This window comes from Leptonotus elevatus, chromosome 19, assembly GCF_054856555.1.
Source record: "Leptonotus elevatus isolate MCC_2025b chromosome 19, RoL_Lele_1.0, whole genome shotgun sequence".
Taxonomy (NCBI): domain Eukaryota; kingdom Metazoa; phylum Chordata; class Actinopteri; order Syngnathiformes; family Syngnathidae; genus Leptonotus; species Leptonotus elevatus.
This window is the reverse complement of record NC_141257.1, coordinates 3,970,584-3,997,339: the sequence shown is the minus strand read 5'-3', so window position 1 is coordinate 3,997,339 and position 26,756 is coordinate 3,970,584. Positions and strand designations below refer to the sequence as shown.

At 41.1% G+C, this 26,756-nt stretch overlaps 1 protein-coding gene across 2 annotated transcripts in view; it reads right to left on the bottom strand.

Moving 5' to 3' along the window:
- The window catches only part of efna3a (ephrin-A3a), a 58,818-nt gene extending 32,708 nt beyond the window's left edge, over positions 1 to 26,110 (bottom strand). For both annotated transcript variants that reach the window (XR_015091333.1, XM_086062994.1), the window contains exon 1: positions 25,848 to 26,110. Coding sequence is in view for 1 of the 2 variants with exons in the window: in XM_086062994.1 (XP_085919120.1) it covers positions 25,848 to 25,966 (119 nt within the window). In the remaining variant the exon portion in view is untranslated. The remainder of the gene's footprint in view (positions 1 to 25,847) is intronic.
- Between the last annotated feature and the right edge of the window lie 646 nt (positions 26,111 to 26,756).

Below are 26,756 nucleotides of genomic sequence, written 5' to 3'. Positions count from 1 at the left end.
AAATAATTGTTAAAAATATATATAAAGTCGTTCAAATTACGCCTAAAGAGTCTCATACTTGTTCCACAAGCCCTGTCGAACAGGAAAGTAGTACATCAATGACTGCACGTGACAAAAAACAAATGAATGAAATGAAAGATGACTCATTCATTGATGAGAAAACGCGTTCGCCTCATTTTTGGCCCAATTACCTCCACTCTCATGTGAGATACCTGAACACGCACGCACGCGCGCGCACGCGCACGCATCGCCGACTCAGCACAAGCCTGCCGAGTGACAGACACAGAGATCCGATGGGCCGCCTCCCACGGGAAGCAAAAGGCACTCATCCATACTGATCTTAAAACAACCCCCCCTCCCCCCCCTCCCTCCTCCCTTCTATCACCATCACTGTCAGCCCGTCTTACCCTTTTTGTCACTTCATCCAAATATGATCCTTGATTTTGTTTTGTTTTTACTCGTCATCTCTCCGCTTGATCACGCCATCATCTGTCATCCGCATCCGAGAAGTACGCCTGACCTTGTTGTTGTTTGTCGTGCATACATAAGGATGATGTCTCATTTGGATTTCAAGCCTGACGTTTTCACGTCCTGTATATGAATCGACTCAAATGGCCGCTTCGAACTAAAATTGTCAAGTTCCAGTCTGCCATTTTGATTTGAAACGGCCATTTTGGGGTCATCGTTATCGTCCAATTGCTCCCAGAGGTGGCAAATCCAGGCCCAGAAAGTAAAAACCCTGCCACAGTTTCTCGTTAGCCCCTGATGCTAGCTAGAGCTAGCTCCCTAGCAGGTAAACGAGCACCCAAGGAGCTAGCTAGGGAGTTTTTTTTTTCTGGACCTGGATGTGCCACCTCTCTGGAAAATTCAGCCCCTGAAGCCCGTTTCACACAGTAACATAAAATTTGGCAGACATATTGATCACGAGAAGACGCACATAAAAGTCTCAAAAATACATGCCCGAAAAGACACAGGACGTCAACCCTTTTGGTTTTAAGCAGCCTTTTTAGAGCCCTGTGTGCTAGCTAGCTAGCTTCCTAGCAGGTAAACGAGCACCCGAGCAGCTAGCTAGGGAGCTCGCTAGCTAGCACCTGAGGCTAATGCCAAACTGTGGCAGGTTTTTTGCTTTCTAGAGCCACCACTGCTCCCAAATTTTTTAGACGGGAAAATTAAGCCCCTGAAGCCTGTTTCATACAGTAACATAAAATTTGAGTAGACGCACAAAAAAAGTCTCGAGAACACAAAGACACAGGAAGTCAACCATTTTGCTTTTAACAGCAGTGTCATTTTCATGAGTCCTTTGAAGATGAACTCCAACTGAAATGTTGTCTAATTGCGACCAAATTTGAAACATTTTTACTAAACAAATGCACGACGCATTTGAAACATTTAAATTTGCCACAAAACTCTTGAATTAGCGCCACACTTTGCAACTTGAAGTCTGGTGGGCGTGTCCATCAAGAGTCGACCCATTCAAAAGTCTCAAGAAGCCATGCCTGAAAAGTCGCCATTTTGGTTTGAAGCGGCCATTTTAGGGTCCTTCAATGATGTACTACTTCTTTTGCCCCCACTTTTGAACCTTGAAACCAAACTGATTATAGCATGTTATCAAGGCCTGGCGGCGCAGTTCGATGACTCGTCATAAAACCTCTGCACCTTCCAAGTAAGAGATTTTTGGGGATATAAAACCATTAGTCGTGAGTCCTCTTCCATCTCTTGTCAATTTCCTCCTCATACTCTCCTTCCCATTGTCTCCGTCTCCAAGATTCCACTTAAGAATCCATTTTGGGACCTGAGGCCCAACACCGTTTCCCAGCCAGCCCCACATTTAAAAACAACGGCGAGCGAGGTTATCTTCCACCAGACCGATTTTTATCTCCGCTCCATTGGCGGGGAAAGCTTTTTTTTCTTTTTTCTTTTTTTTCTTCCAGTCCAGCGTTTGACAAATGAGCCACCAAATGGACTGCTGGAAAGCAAAAAAACTAAACAAATAAACCAATCGCGCTTAACGAAATGAAATGGCGCAGTAGAGCAAAGCGAGACTATTACCGATGTTTCCGGCAGTGTGGCTTATCTAATCTCTTCTTTTCGGTCTTTGTTCTGTTTCTGTTGGTCTTGGGGGGGGGGGGGGGATGCTACATTGACCCTGACGGTCTGTAGCCAACAGGGGGTCTTGTTCTTCTGCGGCGCTCCACTGCACATTACTGCAGAACCTCCTTAAGGGAGAAACAAGAGGAAGAGGAGAAGGAGGAGGATGAAGATGCTTCTCCGCTGTATTACTACTACGACTACGACGGGGGTTGGTTAGCATTACGGTCGCCATGGTAATCGCGCTCAAAGAGGCGGGAAGGTTACCGGCTAGAAATGTGACATTGACCGCCATCGGAATTTATTGTAACGGTTGATGTTGAAAACGTAGGCCTTGCCTTTCACAATAAACGTTTTCATGTCAAATTGACCTTTTGCTCCACTTGAGAAGGAAAGCGGCTCGCGGTGAAAAAATATAATCTCGCGATCCATCTACCCGATACATCACTTCATCTATTGATCTATCACCAACCCATTGGTCTATCCAGCCAATGATTTACTTTTATTTTGAAAGGTGACAAGGCAAATCTACACAAAGGCTAATCTCAAACGGGTGTAAACGCAAGCGCGACCACCGGGGGAGCTTCCGCACAGTTCAAAGGGCGAAAAAGCCTCCGTTACACCGACGCCGCTTTAACAGCGCCTGCTCGTCAACAGTCAATGCACAGCTGGGGCAGTAGAGCAAAACCAAGAAAAGGGGGCGGGAGTAGGAAAGAGGAGGGATGCGGCGGAGGGGGTGGATTGGAGCATAACGCCTCAAATGATTCCAATTACACTTGCAGCAAGTGATCAATTAGCCTGTTACAACGGTTCAATTACGGGCTGCTCGATGCAAATGGGAATCAGCGCGGCTCTATTTGTGGTGTGTGGCGTAGTCGAACGTGGCGATGTGGGGTGGGAGGGCATGATGGGTAACAAAAAAGAAGCACAGAAAACTGGGGTGGGAGGGGGGGGGGGTCGTACAGCAAACTCAACACTATAAATATGTTTCATGTGGGAAGATAAAAGGTGTCACATGATCTTTTAGAGGCTCCACCATGAAAGAATACAAGCTACATCAATTGCCAAATAGGTCGGTAGATATGCGTCTAGTGTATCTTGGCAGGACAAACAAACAAGTCTCAATGACCCATGATTGAGATTGAACAGGAAGTCGGCCATTTTGGTTTGAAGCACACGTGGCGTAGTCATGAAAAAGAAAAATTTCGCCAGTCGACATGAAAGTGGGCAGAGATGTATCTATCATAGCAGGACACACAAAAAAAGTTTCAAGGACCCATGCTTGAAATTAAACAGGAAGTCGGCCATTTTGGTTTGAAGCACACGTGGCTTATTGATGAAAAAAATATGTTAAACCAATTGGCAAATTGATAAGTAGGACACACAAGTCTCAAGAACCCATGATTGAAATTGAACAGGAAGTCGGCCATTTTGTTTTGAACCACATGGCTTAGTTATAAAAATTTAAAAAAATTCACTGATCAACATGTAATTGGGTAGAAGTGTCAATCATAGCAGGATGCATTAAAAACTTTCAATGACCCAAGCACGAAATCACACAGGAAGTCAGCCATTAGTCCATAAGGTATAGTCATGAAAATGACACAAGTTTCACTGATAGACATGAAATTGGGCCAATTTGCTTGTCATAATAGAACGCACAAAAAAAACTAATGAGGACCCACGCTTGAAATTGAACAGGAAGTCTGCCATTTTGGTTTGAAATAGACATGCCTTAGTCATGAAAAAGACACCACTTTCACTGATCGACATAAAATTGGGCACACGTCTGTCATAACAGGATGCGCGAAAAAGTCTCTAGAGGCTAGGCCTAAAACTGAACAGGAAGTCGGCCATTTTGGTTTGAAGCAGCCATGGTTTTGTCATGAATAAGACGGCAGTTTCACCAATCAACATGAAATTGGGCAGACATTCACAAAAAGGTCTTAGGGACCCATGCTTAACATTCAACAGAAAGTCGGCCATTTTGGTTTGAAACAGACATTTTGTAAGACGTGAAAAAAAAAGGCATTTTCATGACAGACATTAAATTGGGGTTGTGTGCGGACTTTATTTTTTATTTATTTTTTAAGTCACTGCTTGTGGCTTTAATGACCTTTGCAACCAATGTTGTTTTCCTCCACGATAGAAGCACAACCTAGCATTTGTTGCAGCCCGAACACAATCTAACATGTAGCATCGCTGATCAATAAGAGATGCTATCGAGGATTACTAAAGCCTTGCAGCGCGGCATCGAGGAAGGATTATCAAACGCACCCTCCCGGACCACTTTCACTTTTTTCCCCCCAGTCACAGCAGCCACTAATTCATGAATTAAGAGCAACCTACTTACTATGCTAATTGTGGCCTTTTAAATGAATAATCCATCATTTTTCATGTCAAGCCCCTTGTTGCTTAAAACACCGTCTGCACCCCCATTGAAACAAGTCCAAATCGGTTTTTTCTTTTTTTTTGGCCGTCCTTATCTGGTTGCCAGGTGCATTCAATACGTGGCATTGTGGCCAATGGGGAACAATGAGCGGCAGAGTGAACAAATACGCCCACGCCGGTCCACGCAAAAATGCCGACGGCCTCTTGAGCCCGAACCACAATGCAATTTGCGCAAATAATTACCCGCCTGTGCATAAGTAGCTGCAAAATAAAGCTGGTCTCCACAAAGACATTTGTCGACAGTGAAACCCAGGCCTGGAGTGGCCCGTCTGAGTACTGTGAAAATCCCAGTTGGGCCACCAGGGGGTGCTATTGAGTGTCATTAGATTCCTTCATATTCTCTTTGAATTTCTTTATATTAACTGCATTTTAACAGAGGTGGCAAATCCAGGTCCAGAAAGTAAAAACCCTGCCACAGTTTCTCGTTAGCCCCTGATGCTAGCTAGCTCCGTAGCAGGTAAACAAGCACCATGGGAGCTAGCTAGAGAGCCAGCAAGCTAGCTAGCAGCTGGAGCTAAAGCCAAACTGTGGCAGGGTTTTTTACTTTCTGCACCTGATGCTAGCTAGCTCTCTAACTAGCTCCCATGGTGCTCTTTTTTTTTTTTGCTAGGGAGCTAGCTAGCATCAGGAGCTAAAGAGAAACTGTAGCAGGGTTTTTACGTTCTGCCCCTGATGCTAGCTCCCTAGCAGGTAAACAAGGCACCACGGGAGCTAGTTAGAGAGCTAGCTAGCTAGCTAGCATCAGGGGCAGAAAGTAAGAAACCCTGCCACAATTTGGCTTTAGCCCCAGCTGCTAGCTAGCTAGCTGGCTCTCTAGCTAGCTCCCTTGGTGCTTGTTTACCTGCTCTACGGCAAACTGGGAAAAAAGAGGCAGCATGCTCACATAATAGGGGCAGATGGACATTTTGAGTCACAAGCAGTCAGGCAATCTGCTCCACTTTGCCACCAGCCACTTGCACACAAAAAGATGCTCGCTGCATTATTGCACTCGGGAGACTCCCGGCAAATAAATAAATAAATGTACATCAACATTTTACTGTAAATATCTTGCTGTCAAGGCGACGGGGAGATTTTAAACAAGGTTTTTAACACTTGCCGCTCTCATCATTTTTGTATCGCGATGCGTTTCTGGGATGGGTCAAACTATTCTTTTGGGCCGGGTGACGTCCCCTCAGACCCGACGTCTGCATGGAGGAGTTTTCATCCAACCCGACAAGCGTCTAACAGACAGGTTTGGCGTGGCGACACGGACGGCGTGTATACGGCGCAGATTGCCCTATAAGCTGTCAAACGGCTGCGCCAGGCTGACAACGTGTTCCTGTCGCTTCTCCCCCGCCGCCGCCGCCGCCGCCGCCGCCGCCGCCTTCAACTTCCTGAGGCGCACGCTACTTTATTATTTATTTTTGGAGAAGGAAAGGAGAGGGAAAAAAATGCAATTACTGGTAAATACAGAGTCCCCGCTGCTGCCAATGCGCCGCCACTACTGGGATGAGTCCTCACAGTGTGTATTTGTGTCTCACTAATCCTCCTCGCCAGCGCCGGGGTGTCGCTGAGTGGATATGACTGCTGTTGCTGTGGCCTACGCACGGGCTCCTGATGACCTTCGCCGGCTCGCCGGCACAAAAGCAGTAAAAATAAAGCGGCGGTTCGCAAATGGAACTCAAATGAAACTGCAATGACTCATGTCGCATCGTTTTAGTTGATGTCGAGCGTCCAACTCCGAGTTTGTTAGCTTAATGCTAACACACAATGCAAAACGCCATACACAGGGTAACGAAACTAGCATTAATTAAACCTTTAAACACATTTGAACACAAGCAGTAGTAGAGCACAAAGACAGAGCATGACAATACACACGGGCATATATTCTTTTTCCTCTACAAAGAACCATATTTCTGGAGCTGAGCTTCAATTAAAGCTGCAACTAATGATTATTCCAGTAGTTGATTAATTTTCCAGATTAGCCAATGAATACAACTTTAAAATTTCCATCCCCAGGATATTATTTCAAATTAATAGTTCACATTTTTTTTAAATTATGATTCTGTTACTGGGTTGGTCTGTAACGTGAGGAAAATAGGCAAAACATAATTGTTTAAATTTCGGTTCAAAACAAAGACAATCAGTCCGCCTTCATGAAGGGCTACAGACATCTGAGAATATTTTAATTTTAATATATTATTTAAAATATTTATATTTGGACAATTTTACATTAAAAAATAGATATCTAAATGATAAATTGATGATCGAAAATAGATTAATTTGATAATTGATTAGGTGTTGATTAACCGGCTGTGCAATTAATCGATATTCAGTTACAATTTCATTTATTACACTCCAAAATTACAAAATCAGCATAATCGTAAAAAAAAGATTATTAATTTTAAAAAAAATGTTGTTTGAGCTGTTTAAATTTATACATTTGCACCTTTTTCAAATTCTAAAATAACTAATTTAATACATTTTGTTTCAGGAACTTGCATTATTATAGTGTTTCAAAGAATTGTATTTGTCTTCATAATTTTAATGTTAAAACATTTTGTTTTGTACCAAAAAAAAAAAAAAGATCGTCATCATCGTGATTTCAATTATTACTAAAATAATTTCAATCATTTCATAAGCGTAGCACCTCTCGCTCCAATGCTCTTCTTCTGCACTTAATCCATGTGAAGTTTGTACGTATTATACTGCCCCCTGGTGGCCAACGTGTGCACACCGGACCAACCAAAATGGCCATTGAATCATCATGATACACAAACTGTACAATTGTTTACATAGATTGATGTTTACATAGCGTCATCATGTGTCATCTAAAAGCAATTCTGAAGCTTCCATTATGTACAGCAGGGCTCCGTCCCAATCCCAGCATAATTTTGAATAAAGCTGTAATATGACTTAATCTCCGTTTTTAAATTTGACTATCGATCATAATATTACGACTTTACAATATAATCCACCTAACTCCCCTCCTTTTTCTCTTGCAAAAATGATAACTTTTGCTCTCTGCAAAACACAACATTATTCTCCTAACATGACAACAGTTTGCGCTATTGGGCAAAATCTCAAGGCAGAGTTAAAATGACCAATTAAAAGTCTGCTTCAAACCAAAATTATAGACTTCCTGTGTTTTTTCCAGCTTGGCTTCTTGAGACTTTTGTGGGTTTATCCATGATAGACCTGCCTATCAAATTTCATGTTGCCAAGTAAACCCGCCTCCAGGGGCTGAATTTTCCCAAACGTTGACAGACATACAAATTTTGTTTCCTGCTCTTGCGTATGGATTTTTTTTTCTTCTTTAATAGCACTTTTGCAATCAGCGTGATTTGAGAAGAGTGCACAATGTGATTGCCAATTGTACACAACAAAGAAATAAGTGGTCTAAATATGTTTGTGTTTGGCTGCAAAACAACACGGCGAAGACTTGGTGACATTTTGTTGGTTTTAAATCTATACGGATTTAGTTTCTCTTGGAAAACATTCAGCTTTTGTTTCTGTTTTATTACGACTTAATTCTCGGAAAATGGTGACATTTGTCTGGGAAAAATATGACTAATTGTCTTTAGATTTGTTTTCCCTTGGAAAAACTAAAACGCGCATAATTATACTGACTTTATACTCACAGGTTTACACGTTTTCTAGAAAAGTCATACTTCATATATGGGAACAAACAAAAATATTTATTTATTTTTTTAAATAATAATTATTGTTATAATTGTTGATGTCTACCTTTACCCTTAAAATGCAAGGAAAATGTATTTTTTTTTTAAATATTTTTTAGAATAGATCAATTAACGAATAATCAGATACAATTTTATTTTGCATTTAAGTGTATTTCCATTCGCCCCCCCCCCCCCCAATTACTGTTAATGAATTGTTGTTCTGTACAGAAATCAAAGAATAACTACTGATAATATTAACAAACAGTGGCTCTGATCGATTACTTGATTATTAAAATAGTAGCCGATTAATTGAACTCATTCACTCGTAGCCACTTTCACTGAAGCAACCCCCTTCGCTCCCGGCTGTTTTATTGGAGTTTGACTGATTTTGCAAGGCCCACTGACTATTGTGTTCTATTGCTATAAAACATGGAACCAAAAGGAAGATTAGAGTCTCTTCTTTCATCAGGAAAAAATATATATATTTGTATCTGTTTTGTAGCAATTAGCATTAGAATATAGCTAAGTTTCATCATTATTCACAAATCTATTTAGAATTGTGAGTAATTGATGGGTTTTTTTCCCCAACATGGCCCTGGTTGATCTCTTATGCTCTGCTGCCACCTGCTGGCCGTTTTTGTAATAACTACCATTGCTTTAAGCATTCTCTTCAGTTCAGAGGCTGCATCAAAGCCTTCTGTATGCTCTAGTGAAAAAAAAAAAAAAAAGTATAAATATCCATCTCTTATCTCTTCCATAGTTGTAATATTTCCAACACAAACAATCCAGTCGATATCTTTTTAAAGCACTGAATTAATCTGCCATTAGTGCCAGATCAGCAAAATGATGAAGACAAGGTCCTTTATGCAAATCAGCTTTGGCAGCACGGGCGCTAATTTGTCACATTGCCTCGACTGTCAGCATGTGGCCGCACGTCGCCGACGAGGTCGCGCATTTTTACGCACATTTTAACAAGATGGGCGATACGTCGGCCTTCGCCCCGAAGTGTCACTCAAAAAAAAAAAACGCTCAGCCCCTCCACCCCTCCTCGCACAGAATATCAATCACAACAAAAATCCTTGCACAAGATAATTAAGAGGAGACGGCGTTGGCGGGCGAGCGTACGCAATCAATCAACAAATCTGAAGACCCGATTACACCCAAATTCCAACTCGGGTTCGGCAGATGGCGAAGCAAACGGGCCTAAACTGACGAGAGACGCGTTTGGACGGCGAGAGACAGACAGCCGCCATGTCGGTAGAGCCGCGTAATTGGGAATTAATGGGACGGTAAAACTTTTAATTCCGAGCTTCAGCCCGCGGGGACAAACACACAAATTTGCATACAAATGAACACAATTTGCTGTTTGTTTGGCTCTGCAAATACAAAAGGACGGAAGATAGGAAAGGAGAGTGGAGGGCCTCGGAAACGCAGCAGAGCGAGCACTTCAAACACGCTTTGCTTTCAGATTGCACTTTTACGCCCAGCACATCCTGAAGGACCGCAAGATTACGCCTTTCCTCGAAAAATACAACATCATTCGCGCAAGATTACACATTCTCTCTAGAACAACAAACTTCGGCCTCATGAGGTTATGCTTTATCAAAAAAAACAATAATGAAATAAAATAAAATAATAAAAATGAAACAATTAAGGTGCTGTAATGCCCTTGTAGGTGGGAAAGGCGAGCCATTTATTGCACAGGACAAAGACTCAAACATGAATAGAAAATGAAAATACGCAAAGATGTCACTCAATAAGCCACGCCTCTTAAAGGGCCATCAACAAAATAAATCATTGAAAATTTTGACTTTACATCGATCTGATTGGCTGAATCGGGATTGGCTGATATTTAGCATTTAGCATTATGAAAAAAAATTCACAAAAAAATAAAAATAAAAATAAATTAAGAAAAAAAAAGAAAAGAAAATACTAAAGCTTTTCCAGAAAACTCAATTTCAACTCTGAAAATTACGATTCAGTGCTACTTTCCCCCCCTTTCAAATATGATTTTATTCAAAGCAGATTCCAGGGCGTGACGATCTTTTGGGCCGAGCTCCGAAAAGCACCCGAGCGATCATTTCAAACACATCCTGCCTCTGTGTGTGTGCTTGCGATAGCACATTTGCTACTTCAGCGCTCTCATGGGTGAACCTCTCTTTTCATTGCTCTCATTTACACCTGGAAATAACAAGTGAGGGGGAGCCTCTCTCCCAGCTCAAGAGCCAATTAAAGGGGACTGATCAGAGACGGAAGAAGACAGAATGACACTCGTTCCAGGGGTGGGACATGCGCAAATGCTAATAGTAAATAAAATAAAAAAGGGGGGTGGTGGGGGGGTCGTTTGCAGTGTAATTAACAAACAGCGCCTCTGTGGACCTTTTTTTGAGGGGAGGCGGGGAAGTTCCTGATCTTTCTGTGCTTGCACAAATGCTTTGCATGTCAATGACTTGCAATCACGGTGCCATTATGCATGGGACGCCAATGTCAATAACTAAAGGGGGCAGGCACTCGAGCACGGAACCTCCGCAAAGGTTGAACCCGCTAGTAATAGCGCTTTGCATACAGGCCACCCACTTCTTGGTTTATAAAGGATGACGTAAAACTATAAGACAGGGGATGAGCTATTATTGTGCTAGTCAAATCGGTTAGTTGTTTTATATCCAGTCAGTTAGCTATTCAGATATCTAGTTAGTTAGTTATCAATGTCACTAGCCAGCTGGCTAGTTAGTGTGCTAGCGCTAGATAACTAGTTAGCCACAAGCTCAATTGGTTATTGAACTGGTCAGTAAGTTGTTTTTAGCCAGTCAGTTAGCAATTCATATATCTAGTTAGTTAGTTAGCAATTCAGATATCTGATTAGTTAGTTAGCAATTCAGATACCTAGTTAACTAGCAATTCATATACCTAGTTAGCAATTCAGATGCCTAGTTAGTTAGTTCGTTAGTTCGCAATTCAGATATCTAGTTAGTTAGTTAGCAATTCAGATATCTGATTAGTTAGTTAGCCATTCAGATACCGAGTTAGCTAGCAATTCATATACCTAGTTAGTTACCAACTCAGATATCTAGTTAGTTAGTTAGTTAGTCTCAACCAGAATATTTTTTTATGTTAAAAATATTATTAATTCATGCCAAAAAAAAAGTATACACCTGTACCCACATCTATGCTAGCAACATGACAGAACAATTAAATGTGCTTCCACAACTGTGTGTCCACCTTTTGAGACATTTTTGTTTGGTTGCATGCCGTAAAAAAGTTGTCTTGTCTTAAAAAAGACCGTCAGTCAGTCATTTGGTTAGCGTTAACGTGTTAGGACGGAAGAGCACATGGCGTGAAAGTCAGCTTGACACTTGGCGAAGGTAATAAGCCTAACTGTATTACGCGGTGTGGTTCACTCGGATGGTCCAACCTTACTTAAAACGATGGTAAACACAAAGGGTTAGCAACTCTCATTAGTAAGCTGTGCAGTGGTGCACGGTGAAGGTGACACAGCATACGGGCGCCTTTGACGAGGCATCGGGGAGCCGTAGCTCATATCACAGCGGAGGAAAAGGTTGCAGACATTTGGTGGGCCTCGCTTTTTCCTAGCCTTCCTCACGGCCCAATGTTGTCAATCAGTTATCAGTTAGGCAGTTAGATTTTTTGTCAGTTAATTAGCTAATTATTTAGATATGATAATTAGCTATTCTGTTACCTAGTAATTATGAATTTAACTACCCACTTAGTTAAACACTAACTGCATAGCTAGGCAGTTTTTATTAGCTATTTAGATTTAGTTAGCCAGTCAGTTAGCTGATTAGCTAGCCGACAATTAATTAGTTGTATGGGTAGCAATTTGGTATGCCAGTTAGATAGCTATTTAGCTTAAAAAATTTTTTTTTAGAGATCCAGTAGACAGTTGTATAACCATTCAACCAGGCATTTAGCTATTTCGCAAACCAGTCGGTTAGTTATTTAGTTTAGCCATTCAGATATCCACGTAGTGATGAGAAAGTTACAATTTCTAGTGAAAAATTTATGGATGACTGGTCCCTGGCCCGCGACCTGTCCTATAGGATCAAAGCAACTCCATCGGCCATGTCGCAGCGGATGGCAAGATGGAAATCAGCGGACCGGCAGTTTGCCGTCAACGTCGGGCCTCGGCTGGCCACCGACCTCATCAGATTGCATATTCGGCGCGCTGATTAAATCTGTATTTAATTGGACTGGATCTGGTCGTGATGGAGCGCTCCCCCCGCCATTTAACCTGCGGTACGCTCTGTCAAGTCAGCACGCGGAAAGTCCAACAGGGGAATTAGGAGCGGGGAAATGAATACCAATGAAGCGGACCGCCACACCCGCGGGGCTTCACTGCCGAGACGAACCGGACCGCCTCGGACTATACGGACACAGGCCTTCTTAATCAGCGCTGTAAAGACACTAATTAGGTTGATTAGTTGTCTTTTAGAGTGCACAGCAGCAGAGTGGCTAATCAAAACTTTAATCAATTTGCCTTCTGGGCAAGGGCGGAACAATCAAAAAAATGCATTCAGGTGCCTCACAGACTCCGTGGAGTTATATTTAGGATGCATGTGTAGTGTGTATGCAGTTTCCCCCTTATATCACGAATCCCGGTACCATCCAAATCAAAAAAAAAATTTTTAATTACGTGAGACGCAAAGCTTATTTTATAAGTTAACATTTTTAAGTTACTACCTGGCTATTTTGTTCCGCAGTATATAGACAGTGAATGTTAGTGAGATCGTTTGATAGTTACTGATTTCGATCCCCAGTCTATAAGGAGTTTGAAGTTCCTCTAGGTGGTTAGTTGGATGGTTAGGCGTTGAGCTAGCCAGCCAGTTAGATATTTAGCTAATCGGTTACATAGTTAACTACTTATGTACTTAGACAGTAAGTTATCTGTTAATTGTGAGTAGGTATTTAGCCTGCGGGTTGTTGACCGGTTAGTTGATTGGTTAGTCAAACAGCTAGCTAGCCAGGTCATTGCCAAGCAAGATAGCAGTCAGGTATCTAGATATCCAGTTAGTTAGTTAGTTAGTTAGTTAGTTAGTTAGTTAGAAAAAGTAATCCCGACAGATGAAGGTTAGCATGGAGACCAAACGGAAGTTCTGATTCAAGGAAAAAAAAGGAAACTCATAATTAGGGATTATAACCAACAGCAGCCGGTGATTTAAATCCGATTATCTGCAGTCCTGCCATCTATGTTAAAATGATGTGCTACAACGTGTACTTTAATGGCACCAGTGGCTCCGTCTGTGGAAACACACCAGCGGGTATTAGAACAATTTTCACACCAGGAATCCATCTTGTGTGTCACACTTGCTTTTACCGCCATGAACAACAACCTCAGGCTGTGTGGAATATTGTCCTTGCACGCTGCTGGACTCCTAACAGCCCAGGCGTCGCTGCCTATCCTACTGTAAAAAAAACAAAAAAACAAAACAAAGCCTTTATTTCCTCCGTCTGTCACCTGTGGCTCATGCTTTCCGTGAAGGATGGGCTTTTCCCGAGAAAATGGGAATCTTTTCACTCCCATCCATTTCCTTCCAATACATCTCCCACGTTTACACGAGGAGCCCGACACTGGCAAAATACAGACATTTTTTAAATAATATCTTAATAGTTAAATAGCAAATTTTAGTTAGCTAGCTACCCACATATATCTATTCCGCTTGGCAGTTAGCTTGATGGTAACTTTATTCAGACAGCCAATTACTTGGGCTGTGAGCAGTTAATTGGGTCGCTAGTTAGTGAGTGAAATTAGCTAGCCAAGGGGTTAGTTTGTTAACGGTTTGTTAGCTATTTAACTAGCCAGTTAGTGAGTTTAGAGGTAGCAACTTAGCTAGCAAGTTGATCAGTCATTTAATTAGTTACTGAGTGAACAAGACAATTTGTTGGATGTTTTATCAACTCAGTTCATTTAGCTAACTTGTTGTTCCAATATTTAGCGACAAAGTCAGTAATTCAGTTAGTTAGCTATTTCGCTGGCAAGCTGAAAGATCCTGACATATTGGATGAAATACACTTTCAAGAAATGGCTGACATTTGACTGCAAGCATTATGCACATAAGGCAAAAAAAGTAATTAAAACCCTTTTTAAATTCCAAGGCCAAACAAATGTACTTTTCATTTTTAACACCGCTCATTAATATGCAGTATACAACTCTGCACTTTTCTTTCTCACTCTATTGCTTATTACAAACATTATATACTGCTATAGTATTTTATTTATTTTTGTGTGGCAATCCATCTCGCCATACCTCCTCCAGGGAAGTGGCACAGAATCCCTTTAAAGTTACACGAAGCCTCTATTTATCATCCCTGCGCACATGGAAGCCGAAATCTGCGACATCGCGTAAGGAGTCGAAGACGCACACGCGTAATGAGACAGCAGATTCGCCATGAATGAGATGGAGGGCGAGCGTCTGGGGCCCGCCCACGCGTGCCCTCCATCACGCCATCGCAAGGCAGCGCAGATGCCCACGGGGATGCCCCGCCGATGCCTCGCAAGGTGAGGAGAATTGCAGAGGAAGGCCACACCGTCTCACTGATGACGGAGGTGAGCCAAGATGGACGCCGCATGGCACGTCAATCACACAATGTGGACTGACAACATCTTACACGAGGGCTTTGAGAAGTTTTCGGTCAGGCGAACTTGAATGAAAACAACAGCATAACTACCGTACTGAAATGCCCTCACATGTGGGCAAGGAGTTCCTCCCGGTGTCACTCATTATTAGACCACACCCCTTAAAGGCACATGTCCAACACGGGAATACAGTACAGTATGGACAGTAAAAGCGCATTTTATATATAAATATATATATTTTTAAACATTTCTTTCCAATCTTTTTAATTATTGTATTTTTACATTAAAAACATAAAAATGGTGGCATCTTTGCGGGAGAGCTGGAAAGCATAAAGTGGTTGTTTCAATTCATTTCAATGGAAAAATGTATTTTAAATGTGAGTAAATTGAATTCCGAGCCTGGTCGTGTAATGAAAGAAACTCGTAAGTCAAGCTACCACTAAATTTAGTAAGACAGTTAAGCTGGTTAATATGCTAGCTAGTCGGGTAGTCAGTTATTTAGCTCATCAGGTAGAGTAGCTACATCGTTTGCTAGGTAGTTACTTTGCTAGCACATTAGTAAGCTATTTACTCAGCCAGCCAGTTAGTTAGTTAGTTAGATAGTTAGTTAGTTTTGTACAAGATGGGCAGGCAGCTGTAGTTGGGTAGCCTGTTTGCTATTTAGTTAGCCAGTTAGCGCTTTCATTCGTGAATAGTTTTACTATATTCTTACTATTTTTTAATACACAGTTTACATCATCTTTTAGTATTTTGTATTCTTTAATGTAAATTTTAAAGATTTTTTTTAAATTATTATCTTTTAAAATGAAAATTTCAAAGCACCTGCTTGGTAAGATAGTTTGAACCATCAAAGTCGTGACTGTTAAAAGCAGTTAGAAAGAAGAAGAAAAACAGCTGTCAAGGTAATTACATGTCCTCTGCTGTACAGTTTTTCAGGAAAAAGTGAGATATGAATTCATATTTTTCGTGAATAATGGCACCAATCTTGATCAAATATATGCACATGCAAGAAGTCATTTATTCTACGAGGCTTGATTGAGCTCTTCTATTGTGCTGGTGTACGTAATGAAGAGCATACAGTACATATCTCAGTTTACCTCCTGCTGGGATGTTTGTAATGGAACCCCTTGACAATATAAGCGAGGGAGACATTCCCGCGGACTATGTAGGGGGGGGGGGGGGGGGGGGCAGTCAGAGTGTGTAAGAGAAGGATTTCAATTTCCTTCAAATGTTCTCATTACGGCTGCCAAAAGGGCTTCTGGTTTTCGTATAATTACGTCTTCAACTTGGTGGGGAGTGGCGGGGAAGGGGTGAGTCTCAATTATAACAAAATAGCTTATTTACCGCGCATTGTGTACTCGGATATTGCCCTTGTGGCTGGGGGGGAAGAAAGTCATTTGTTAACTGGTTATTACTTATTTAAAATGTAAAAAGAGCTACCGAAGTACCTTTAGCTAAACAACTAGTTAAGTAACTATCGAACAAACAAACTAATATGCTAGCTAAATAGCTAGCGTAACTATCTTGTTAGCTGATCATCCATTCTGTGTCATTTGTGTCCTTTGCCAGGTCCAATTCTGCTTAAGGATTTTGGCGGTATAGGAAGGACCCCCCCCCCCCCCCCACTAACCTATTAAAGGTCTCCCCTAAGATGGACCAGCCATAATGTGAAAATGGTTATGAAGGCCCGCGAGAGAGAGAAAAAAAAAATCCACCTCTGCTTCCTATCTATTACATAGCTGATTAAATGCTTCCATCAGCAGCATATTAACAACCCTGCTTTTAATTGAAGGCTAAATAAGCGAGAGGAACAAGCCCCTAGCTTAACATAATGATTGGATGAAGTGGAGGAAAACCGCTTTTTCAAAGATGCAGATGAGCAATGAAAAGTGGACGATACGATTTGACATGTCAATTACAGACTACAGAAAGCTTACAGTGAGATTTAAGCCTTTTCACAATGCTAACATGCGTTTCAAGCTAACTCATGCTAAAAACGTCGCTAATAATAAAGCAATGCAGTTGAAAAACAAGTAACCGAATATCCACATTTTTTATTTTATTTTATTAAATCATTAAACTAATAATTATTCAGGAAATTTGGAGATACATGCTTTTCATTATAGATTTGTTTTTCTTTTTCTTTCAACTGATGCGCTGCACTTATAAAAATCAATTCCAGCGCGCTGTGCCCAAAGGCGATAATTGCACGGGCGAACCCGACGGAGCCGCCAATAATTTTGACGGAATCAAATTAAAAATACATACATTATATATAAATAATACATCCATCGCTCACTGCGCACAAAACAACCTTGTTGTGTATTTTTGTTCTGCCGCATACCCGTGCCGCCTTTGACCACACTTTGATCCATGCGAATCGTTATTGATGCTTTGACCAGGGTCACGTGACCCTTTCATCAGTTCAATTGGGAAGGGTCGAAATGCGGACGGAGCTTCATTTCCCATAGCTGACGACTTCTTTACACAGCAGCAACGAGTTGAGATATCTCACGCCATTTTGTCGATTAATCAACAAACAATGGATTCATCATTGAAGTAACTCATAAGATTGGCATACAACGTGCAAATGAGGACATTTTAGAGCACAATTCAGTCATCTGACATTTGCATTTTGTTTCCCGACTGCACTCAATGTGAACCCAACTGTCACCTTAAAACCCAACCGGGATTTTTAGCATGCCCTAAAAAACAAAAAGGGCAAAACTGAGGTGTTTATTCTCAGAGAACAGAATGAAGTGGAGCAGACCAAATTCACTTTGTTTTTTAGAAAAAACAGTCAAAGATCAACACTTTCATGTTTAACATTTCCGCACCGCTGCGGGTTTTTATAAGTTGGAGGCGTGCAACGTTACGGCGACAGAGGAACCCTTGTTTATTATACAGCGAGTACAGAGCAACCATCCGCTGTGTACGGTTCAATCTATACGCCTTGTAATTGGAAAAGGAATTCCTTTTGAGCGCACGATGCAGCGGAAAGGCAAAAATGATAACTTGTGACAATATATTTGTCAAAGGAATGACATCCATACGTGAGCATGACTTCTAGATGACAGTTTTTTTTTTTTTTTGTTGTAAAGTAGTTTTTGCATTTTGTGGTGTGCCCAACACAACCCGACATAATTATTTGCCGCTGAACACTTTTCAGAAAATTGTGTTGTATGTTTTTAACTCCTCTCAGGGGGCGGCCATTTTGCCACATGCTGTCGACGGATGATGATGATGACATCACAGGTGCTCAGGCAACGACCAATCACATCTCACCTGTTGTCTGAAGCTGAGCTGTAATTGGTTGAGACCTGAGCAACTGTGATATCATTTTCACGCAAAATGGCCGCCTTCACATATTGATCAAAACTGCTGGATTTTGCTGCTTAACTCTTATTCCACTATACTGTATTTAGACTAGTGGGCAGAGGTGAAAGTAAGAACCCTGCCACAGATTGGCTTTAGCCCCATGCGCTAGCTAGCTAGATCTCTAGCTAGCTCCCCCAGGTGCTTGTTTACCTGCTAGGGAGCTAGCTAGCTAGCTAGCTAGCACGAGGGGCTAAAGCCAAACTGTGGCAGGGTTTTTACTTTTTACTTTATAGATTTTTTTTTTTTTAACAAATACCTTATAGTTGATTAGAAGACCCTCCACAAATTGCACTCAATAAATATGTGAAGAACGCTCTGTTCGAGAAACTTTTTCAAAAACTTTCCCATTTCAACTTGGGATCGTCCAGATTTAAGTAAGCCAGATGAGCTTCTTTTTTTTTCTTTTTTTTCCTCATTCAAAACAGTTACAAAAGGCTTCCCAGCCTCACAAACAAGCCAGATGAAACCCCCAAGAAGAACAAGAACACCCTGACATTAATCAGGTTACAGTGCGGAATATAATACTGCCGAGAGAGAATTCAATTTAAAAATCCAAAGAAAAAGAGGGTGGCTTTGCAATATTCAATCAGTGCAATTCCGCTCGCTCTTGAATGTGCAGCCCTCATTGAGTGAGGCGGTGCGCTCCAGTGAGCACCAGGGAACAAAAGAGGCCGAGCTGCAGGTGGACCGATGTAATCAGGTAGCAGAGTGTGTGCGGGGCTTTTTGTCTCGGGGCAGCGGTGCACACGAATAAGCCGGCCCCGTGTCCACATTAGCACGGATCAACTCTCGCGGGTATCATCTTCGCCTCAAACAGACCATTCGGAAACAAAAAGCCGCCCGCTAAAAGTCCCGCTTCCATTAAGCCCCCCCGCGCACTTTACATCCTTCTACGTCAGCCGCCGTGCCGAGGTATCGAACGTTCTCGTCCAGCAGGGAACCGCCTCCACGTCTAGATGGGCCCACGCACCGACACAAACGCCTGGCAGCAGGCAAGCAGGACAACAACAGAACAACCTTCCACACGCAGACAGACACTTCTTTTTTTTTTTTTTTTGTAGACGATGTCAATTAAGTGTGGCCACGTCCTAAAATACTGCAGTATTGTAAAAAAAAAAAAAAAAAAAAAAAAGTACTTTAATTAATAACATAATTTAAATGGATGTAAAGAATTTGTTTGTGTATTAAGATTTCATACATTCATTGTGCGCATTGGCCAACAGGGGGCAGCGTAATACATGCATACGCATATACACAAAGATGACTGCTTGGTAAGCTGCAGTAATATTAGCTGTCGTGTCGTCTGGCTAAATGTCTGCTTGCATTGTTTGGTTTCGAAAACCGCAAATTCAAGGCTAGCTTCGATAGCCTGTCTATGGCGTTTTGCATTGTGTGTTAGCTTCAAGCTAGCTGACTAGTGTCAGACAGTTATGTGGTTTGGTTATATACATCTTTTTAAGTTTATTTTTTTCCCATTTGTATTGAGAGAAAAAAAGTTCGCAATCAATTTATGATAGTTTGGGTGGAAGGGATTCCGTATAATGTTGATATAAATTGAGGGGGGGGGGGGATTATAAGGCATGTAGAAAAATATAGGAAACAAAAAATAAACATGATAAAGTATAATAATTATTTATTATTTTAAAACGAGTTTATATTTAAATTTTATTTCTTTACATAAAAATTGTAGGGAATTACTTATTTTATTTAGCGTGTATCATAATGAAATTTTTGAAATCGACATTATCTTTTAGAAGCTTCTGAAAAAAATACTAATAAAAAATAATAATTACTGTAAATTACTTGAATATGTACAGTATCTTGACTTATAATTTATGAATCGTATCTGCCAAATCTTGATTAAAATTAAACATTGATTTTGCGTGTGTTCCTATTAATTCTCACGTTTCCATTCATCTGGGCTGAGACTTTCTCCACAAGTTGAAAGAAGACTTTCATCTCGTTGAGCAGCGAATGGGGAGAAAAAAGCGATTTAGCCCAGAGATGTTTGCCACCTTTTCAATCTCGCTTCCCGGCTCTTCCGTCCCATCGGGAGCAAGTTGACTTTTTAAAGTTAAATCCATTAGAAAAGACGGCATTTGGTTTGAAGAAGTGATCAATTTTTTATTTATTTTGGGAGACTTTCGGCCCATTTTATATCTGGTCTCGGAACTGCTACTGGCTGGGAATCGAAGTGAAGTGAAGAGAAAATGCATCAGGGAGAGTCTCTACAAGAAGCTACAAACTGTTTATTGAAGTTTATTGTCAAATGAACATCAAGGAAAGCCAATTACTGTATATGTGGAGGATTTAAAACCCTAAGCACGTAACTTTGCCCGAAAGTCTGCTAGCTTAATGCTAACGTATAATGGGAAACGGCATAGACAAGCTAACAAGGTGCATCAACATGGAATAAATATTTAAGTAACTGCAAAAAACAACTAATACTGCTATGGTTTAGCGAGCCACTTGCAGTAATTGTGAAACTCTTCATTTGTGTCTGCCTGACTATTATACTGCCCCCCGGTGGCCAAGTCACACACACACCATAAGCAACAAAGAATTAATCATGACATCATTCTAAACATTCTATTTAATTATCGGTATGTTGTGTTTATAGTTTAAAATAATAGTGTAATTTCCATCAATACAAAAAAAAAACTTTTTTTATTTTTTATTTTATTTGACTTTATTATACAGTTTAAGAAAGTAACTAATAGTGTAGGATGCTGAGTTTTGAAACCCAGTCGGCACCCGGCGGTCAATTAGGTAAGACGGTGGCCAAAAACCTGACGAGTAGGACCGATGGGGTTGCGGGAGGGATGCGGGGGGGATGCGGGGGGGCTCATCCACCCCCAATGCTCTCAAGATGTTCCACATCTTCCCCCTCTAATTGGCAGATGGCCTCCGATGCGAGATGATTTAATGGCCTGCCTGTGTGTGTTATTTTGTGTACGTGTGTGTGTTTTCCCGCCTCCGTCAGCCATTAGCGGGGACATCTGTAACAAGTTGGCCACTGACGGACCCGGGCGATAATCAAAGCATTGCCGGCTACAAGTACGACTTTGACTCATGCTGGTGTTGCTTTGCAGCTAACAAAAAAAAGAAAAAAAAACAGTACGTTGAACCTCAGTTCATTGCGGGGGATACGTTCCATACCCACCTTCAATAAAATCAGTGAAAAGTTGCAGTACAGAGACCATATAAAAAACATTTTGGTTCATAGTTATGTCCCTCCCACGCACAAGAAAATGGTCAAACACACTCTTTTTTTTTGCACATAGAAATGAGTTCCGAGTTCTCCAAATAAGGGGTAAGGCATTTATTTTTCACTCCCAGATGAAATCGAATCTAAAACTGACACCTAAAGCAAAAGAGAATTAAACAATATATAGTTAAACAGCAAACTGTTGAGCCAAGCCATATAAATGGTCTCATAAAAACACATTTGCTTAAAGCTAGCATGAAACGCAACAGACGGGCTAACGAAACTAGCAATGCTGCAGTCGACATTCCTGTTAACAGAAATGAGGCAGCAACACAAACACAAAATATCACAATAATCTCAGACATATTTTTTCATTCTCTGGAGGAAAAAAATTTGATTTTACTGCATTTTACTGAGCAATAGCAAGCATCTTTTGCATGCATACAATCCTCCTCTCTTTTTAAAAAAATAATTATTTACTATCTACTTGTAATTCAGGACAAAAAAGGCCAGGCAACAGATTATATCTAAAAATAAATACATAAATAAATAAAAAATGTGCACGATTATGCCCAAAATTATCATCACGGTTATTTTGATCCCAATCATTAATCACAATTATTATGTTAGGAAAAACATCTGCATTCTTATTGCACTACTTTTCAACGCAACATGAAACTTTACAAATGATCATTTTGAAATAATTATACGTAAGAATTTCTCAATTTAGCTAGTGCTAACTAAATACATATGCTATTATTATATTGTTATAATTTAGAGCTGAGTGATTTTGAAAAACGATCAAATTGTGTTTTTTTAACTCAATATTGCAATTATGATTTAATAGGAGATTATATTTTCTCACAATCCATTCCCAAAAACAAATTCACATCATGTACTCGTTGAATGTCACTTGCCCTGAATCCAAAACACGTCCAAACAACAAATGTTAATCCCTTTTGCTCGCTTGTTATTTCAGCATCTTAATGAAGCCTCAACGATGTGCTTGCCCCCTGGTGGTCGGCTGACTTATAAGAAAACGTTTCATCAAAAAAAGCTTAGAGCACTGCGGGGGTCGCCATATATGTACGCACGCTCAATTTGGGCCAATAAAAACCCTTCAAGAATCATCAAGGTGGAAATGCGGCTCGGAAAATAAATCAAAAGAGCACATAGCGACACCAGCGGTGTGTCAAAGCGGCTTTTCGTCAATCCCGGCTGCGCGTTATCATAAAAAGCCATTTTCACAATGTTGGCACACACGGCTTGGCTTCGCACTGATCTCATTTTCTTGCAGCTGCGCCGAAGCCATCTGCACTAACGCCGCCGTGCCGCAGGCTCCAACATTAAGTCCCCGGCTCGCTGTTTGGCCCTCGAGGCCTCGCTCTCGCTTTCCGCCTCCCCTGGCCTGGATTCCACCGCCCGACAGTTTGCGTCTGCGAACGCAAGCAGGTGAGAGGGAAAAGGAGCTGCGTGCTTAAAAGGAGCGAGAACGGCGCTCACTTCAAGATTTTTTTTTCTTCCCCCAAATGGTGAAGGCCATCCCCGTTCGCTGATGTAACCTCGCTGGATTTGTCTGCTTTTGCTGCAAACTGGGTCACTTTTTGCATTATTTTAGCGCGCCCCTCTCGCTCGCACTCGCCTGAATTCATTAACGTGAGCACTCGCTTTATCACCTCGCCGTATAAATGTCCGTTCGAAGACACAAAACGTTGTAATGAACGGCAGCCACGCTAATTAAAATCAACACATACGATGAATACGGAAGAGATTTTACAGACTTTTTATGGCGACAAAAAGAGGCCAATTTTGCCAAGGGCAAGTCGTGAGGGGAAAACTATCTGGCTTCAAAGATGGCGGAATGTCACTCCTATCGCCATTTTGGTCACGTTTCAAAGTCATGAAAACTAGAAGTCATCCATTCCACAGTCAAATCGTCTTCGCTGAACTTTACGAACAAACGACTGCGACGTAGCTTCACATAGATATTCTTTTGGTTTGACTCTTAGTATATTTTCGTTCGAAATGCATTTTATTTTTTCATCTTTATGTATTTTTTTATATTTGTTACCATATTTAAATTGTATTTTTATTATTTACTATTTTTACTTAATTGTATATATATATATATTTTTTTTTTCATTTACAGGTAAATGTTGGATTTATATTCATTTTTAATTAATGTTATTGTGTTTTTTATTATATTAGTCACATATTTAACATTACATTTGATGTATTTTCTTCTTTTGCTGCGGCAATTTATTTTATAAATTTTATTTCTATCCCCTTGAATTGTATTCTTATTGTGTTTTTTTATTGACTTTGATTTTATAGCAATAAGTATTTCACTTTAAGGAATTTTTATTTTACTTTGATTATTTTTGACTTAAATGTATTTTATTTTTATTGCAATTTTATTGCATTTTTTTTATTCATGTACTTTATTTTTTTATTTTATGTTTACTTCATTGGGTTTTCATTGCATATTTGTATTTAGTTTTTTATGTTTTACTAGATTTTATCCTACTTTCTACTTAATTTTAATTGTATGATTGCATTTTTAAACGTTTATATTTTTTATATTTTTAAATATTCATTGTATTTTTATTCAAATGTCATTTTAAATTTTTATTTATTTCATTTCATGTTTGTAAATGTGTAGTTTCTTTGTTTAGTTGTGTTTACTGTACCTGTACTGTATTTTGATTAAAAATTAAAATCTATAGCTTTGAATTTGAATTTGAATTTTCAGGCGGGGCCTGAGTGGATGACGACAACTTCTGCTTTCATCTTATCTGCACGCCGTCGACGCGAAGGGCCACGGGGAGCTTTTAGTTCTAGGAACTCCAAGTACCAAGAACTGAAGGTCCCTGGGTGGAACTTAAGATGAAAACGTGCCTTTTCGAGACATTTTTTTCCCCTCAAAATCCCTCATTTGAAAGTTGTCTCAACCCGTAAACGCTCGTCGGCAGCCCTCCGACAATGCCTAATATGAATCATCTGCCGTATTTGTAGTCCCAGCTGAGTAGTTTGGGGGCTTGCGAGGAGCAGATGGAGCTTTTGGTAATGAGAAGCAGGAAATTAAAAGAGGGGGGAATTGAGAGGGACGGCCCGTCTGGCTTGAGACGAGGCAGGGAAAAAAAACAAGAAAATAAGCAAGTATGAGATGAAGGCAGGAGATAGGAGGCGAATACAAATGGACGCTCGGGACGGGGAAGGGGGGCGGGGGGGGGGGGGCGGAGGTGGTTGCTCAATGAGGTTGTGTGAGGAGAACGGATAAAAGAACGTGAGAACCAGCGACTGGCTAATGAGGAGACAAAAGGCGGCCGAGTCGGCATCGATCTCGCCGCTACGCGGTCGATCGGATCTTCAGGGACACGCAGGGGCCCGAGCCCAAACCTAACTCCAGCTGTATTCCACAAGATAAAGATGAAGCCCCTAACATTCTACATCGTTTGAACATTTAAGTGATACTTTTGCCTTCCACTAGAGGGAGCCAGTATATGACACTTTTAAGTTTACATTCATTTAAAAAAAAAAAAATCACATTTTTAGATTATTATTATTTATTTATTTATTATTACTACAAAATTGTTTTTCGTGGTCTAATTTCATACTTTTGGGTTCTTATTTTGGGAAAAGCTTTGAAACCGTCTACTTTTACGAAACACAAATCTAATATTCCAACACTGTTGAATGGCCTGTATCCTTATTTCTAGGATTCAAGTAATGAGAAATACAAGCTATTTGCTCACAGATTTTTCAGTGTTTGAATTCCAAAACATTTTTTGTCACATCAGAAAAAGATAAACAGCTATTCTAACACTATAAATTACCTGTGTCCTTAGTTCTTGGAGGCGCCAATTATACACTTTGAACCGCCTGTATCCTTAGTTCTAGGATTCTAGTAGTGAACATACAAGTACTCTTATATCATGAGTTCTTTCTTCTTTAACTCAATCAATCAATCAATCGAACCAGTTTTGCAATAAACTTGTCAAAAATTCCAAATGGCCTGTATCCTTCATTCTAGGATTCTGACCATACAAGCAACACGTTTTTCGGTCTTTTTCAGTGGAACATCATTATCATTTTCTATTGTGGCCTGTCAAAGCTGCCACTTTAACACTGTACACACCCTGCATCCTTAATTCTAGGCTTCACCCAGCAAACCAACCATCTTCTCTACAGACAAACAAATGAGCATTACAATATATAAAATGAGGAGTATTTGTGAATTAAATGAGATGTTTAAAATGCTGGAGAGGCTTGAGACATTTTCCTTTTTTGTTTTTTTTTGCCCACGCGCCATACGCTGCCCACCTTGTGAAAAAAAAACCAGCATCTTGTTTATGTTCTTCCTGGAGTTAGTTGAATGCTTGCAGAGTGTGAATGGACGACCACTACGATGCCAAACAAAGAGCAGCACCCACCCACCCACGCGACGTCTTAATTGCACATGCACACTTACAGCAGGTTGGAGCTGTTCCAGTACACCGCATGCCGGTTGCTGCCTCTGGACGGCTCCAAGTTGGACAGCACCGGCGTCATGACGCTCAGGCACAACGTCGCCACGGCCATCGTCATCATCGTGAAGATAACAGCAACGCAAATCACAAAAAAAAACACACACACACACACAACAAAAAAAAAAGAAGAAGAATAATCCACGTGCGCGCTCCCGAGTTCCCCTTCTGGCGCGCCACCGGCCGGGCACTTCGCACAATAGTTCACCACATCCGAGTTACGTGTTGTTCCAAGTCCGACGCCATCGCGACGACGCCTTGTTTCACTTTGGCACCACTTCCCTAACAGGTGGCGCGAATTGAGCGATGAGTGGAGGCGACGCGTGGTTTTGTTGTTTTTGTGGAGGAGCTCATTCAGCTGCTAACCTGCCTGGCTGCCTTCCTCTCTTTCATTCAGCAGCGCCGCTCGCTGGATGCGCGCGCACACGCCGCCGCCGCCGCCGCGGACACGCCCTCTCGGTGCACCCACGTGTCCGTTTTCTTCACACGCACGCACACGCATTTATTAAGCGTCACTTGCGCGCATCGTAACGAGCGGTGGCTGATCAGCCGTGGACGGCGCTGCTGGACAGCAAAAACATTTTGAGAGCAAAACAAAGTGACTGGAAGTCCACTGGTTTACTTTATTATTATTAATAACAATAATAAGTAGGCTTCTTGGCGCTACCACGGCATCAAATACGCTGATGGCCAAACGAAAAAGTGCTGCATAGGCATAACAAAAACAAGGAGGCGCCACCTTGTGGCGCGGTGCCATACTGCAGATTGTTACAGCATACACAAACACGCGCGCAAACATTTACATCACACATTCACTTAACACCTCTTAATTTAGGAGTTATCACACACCTGCT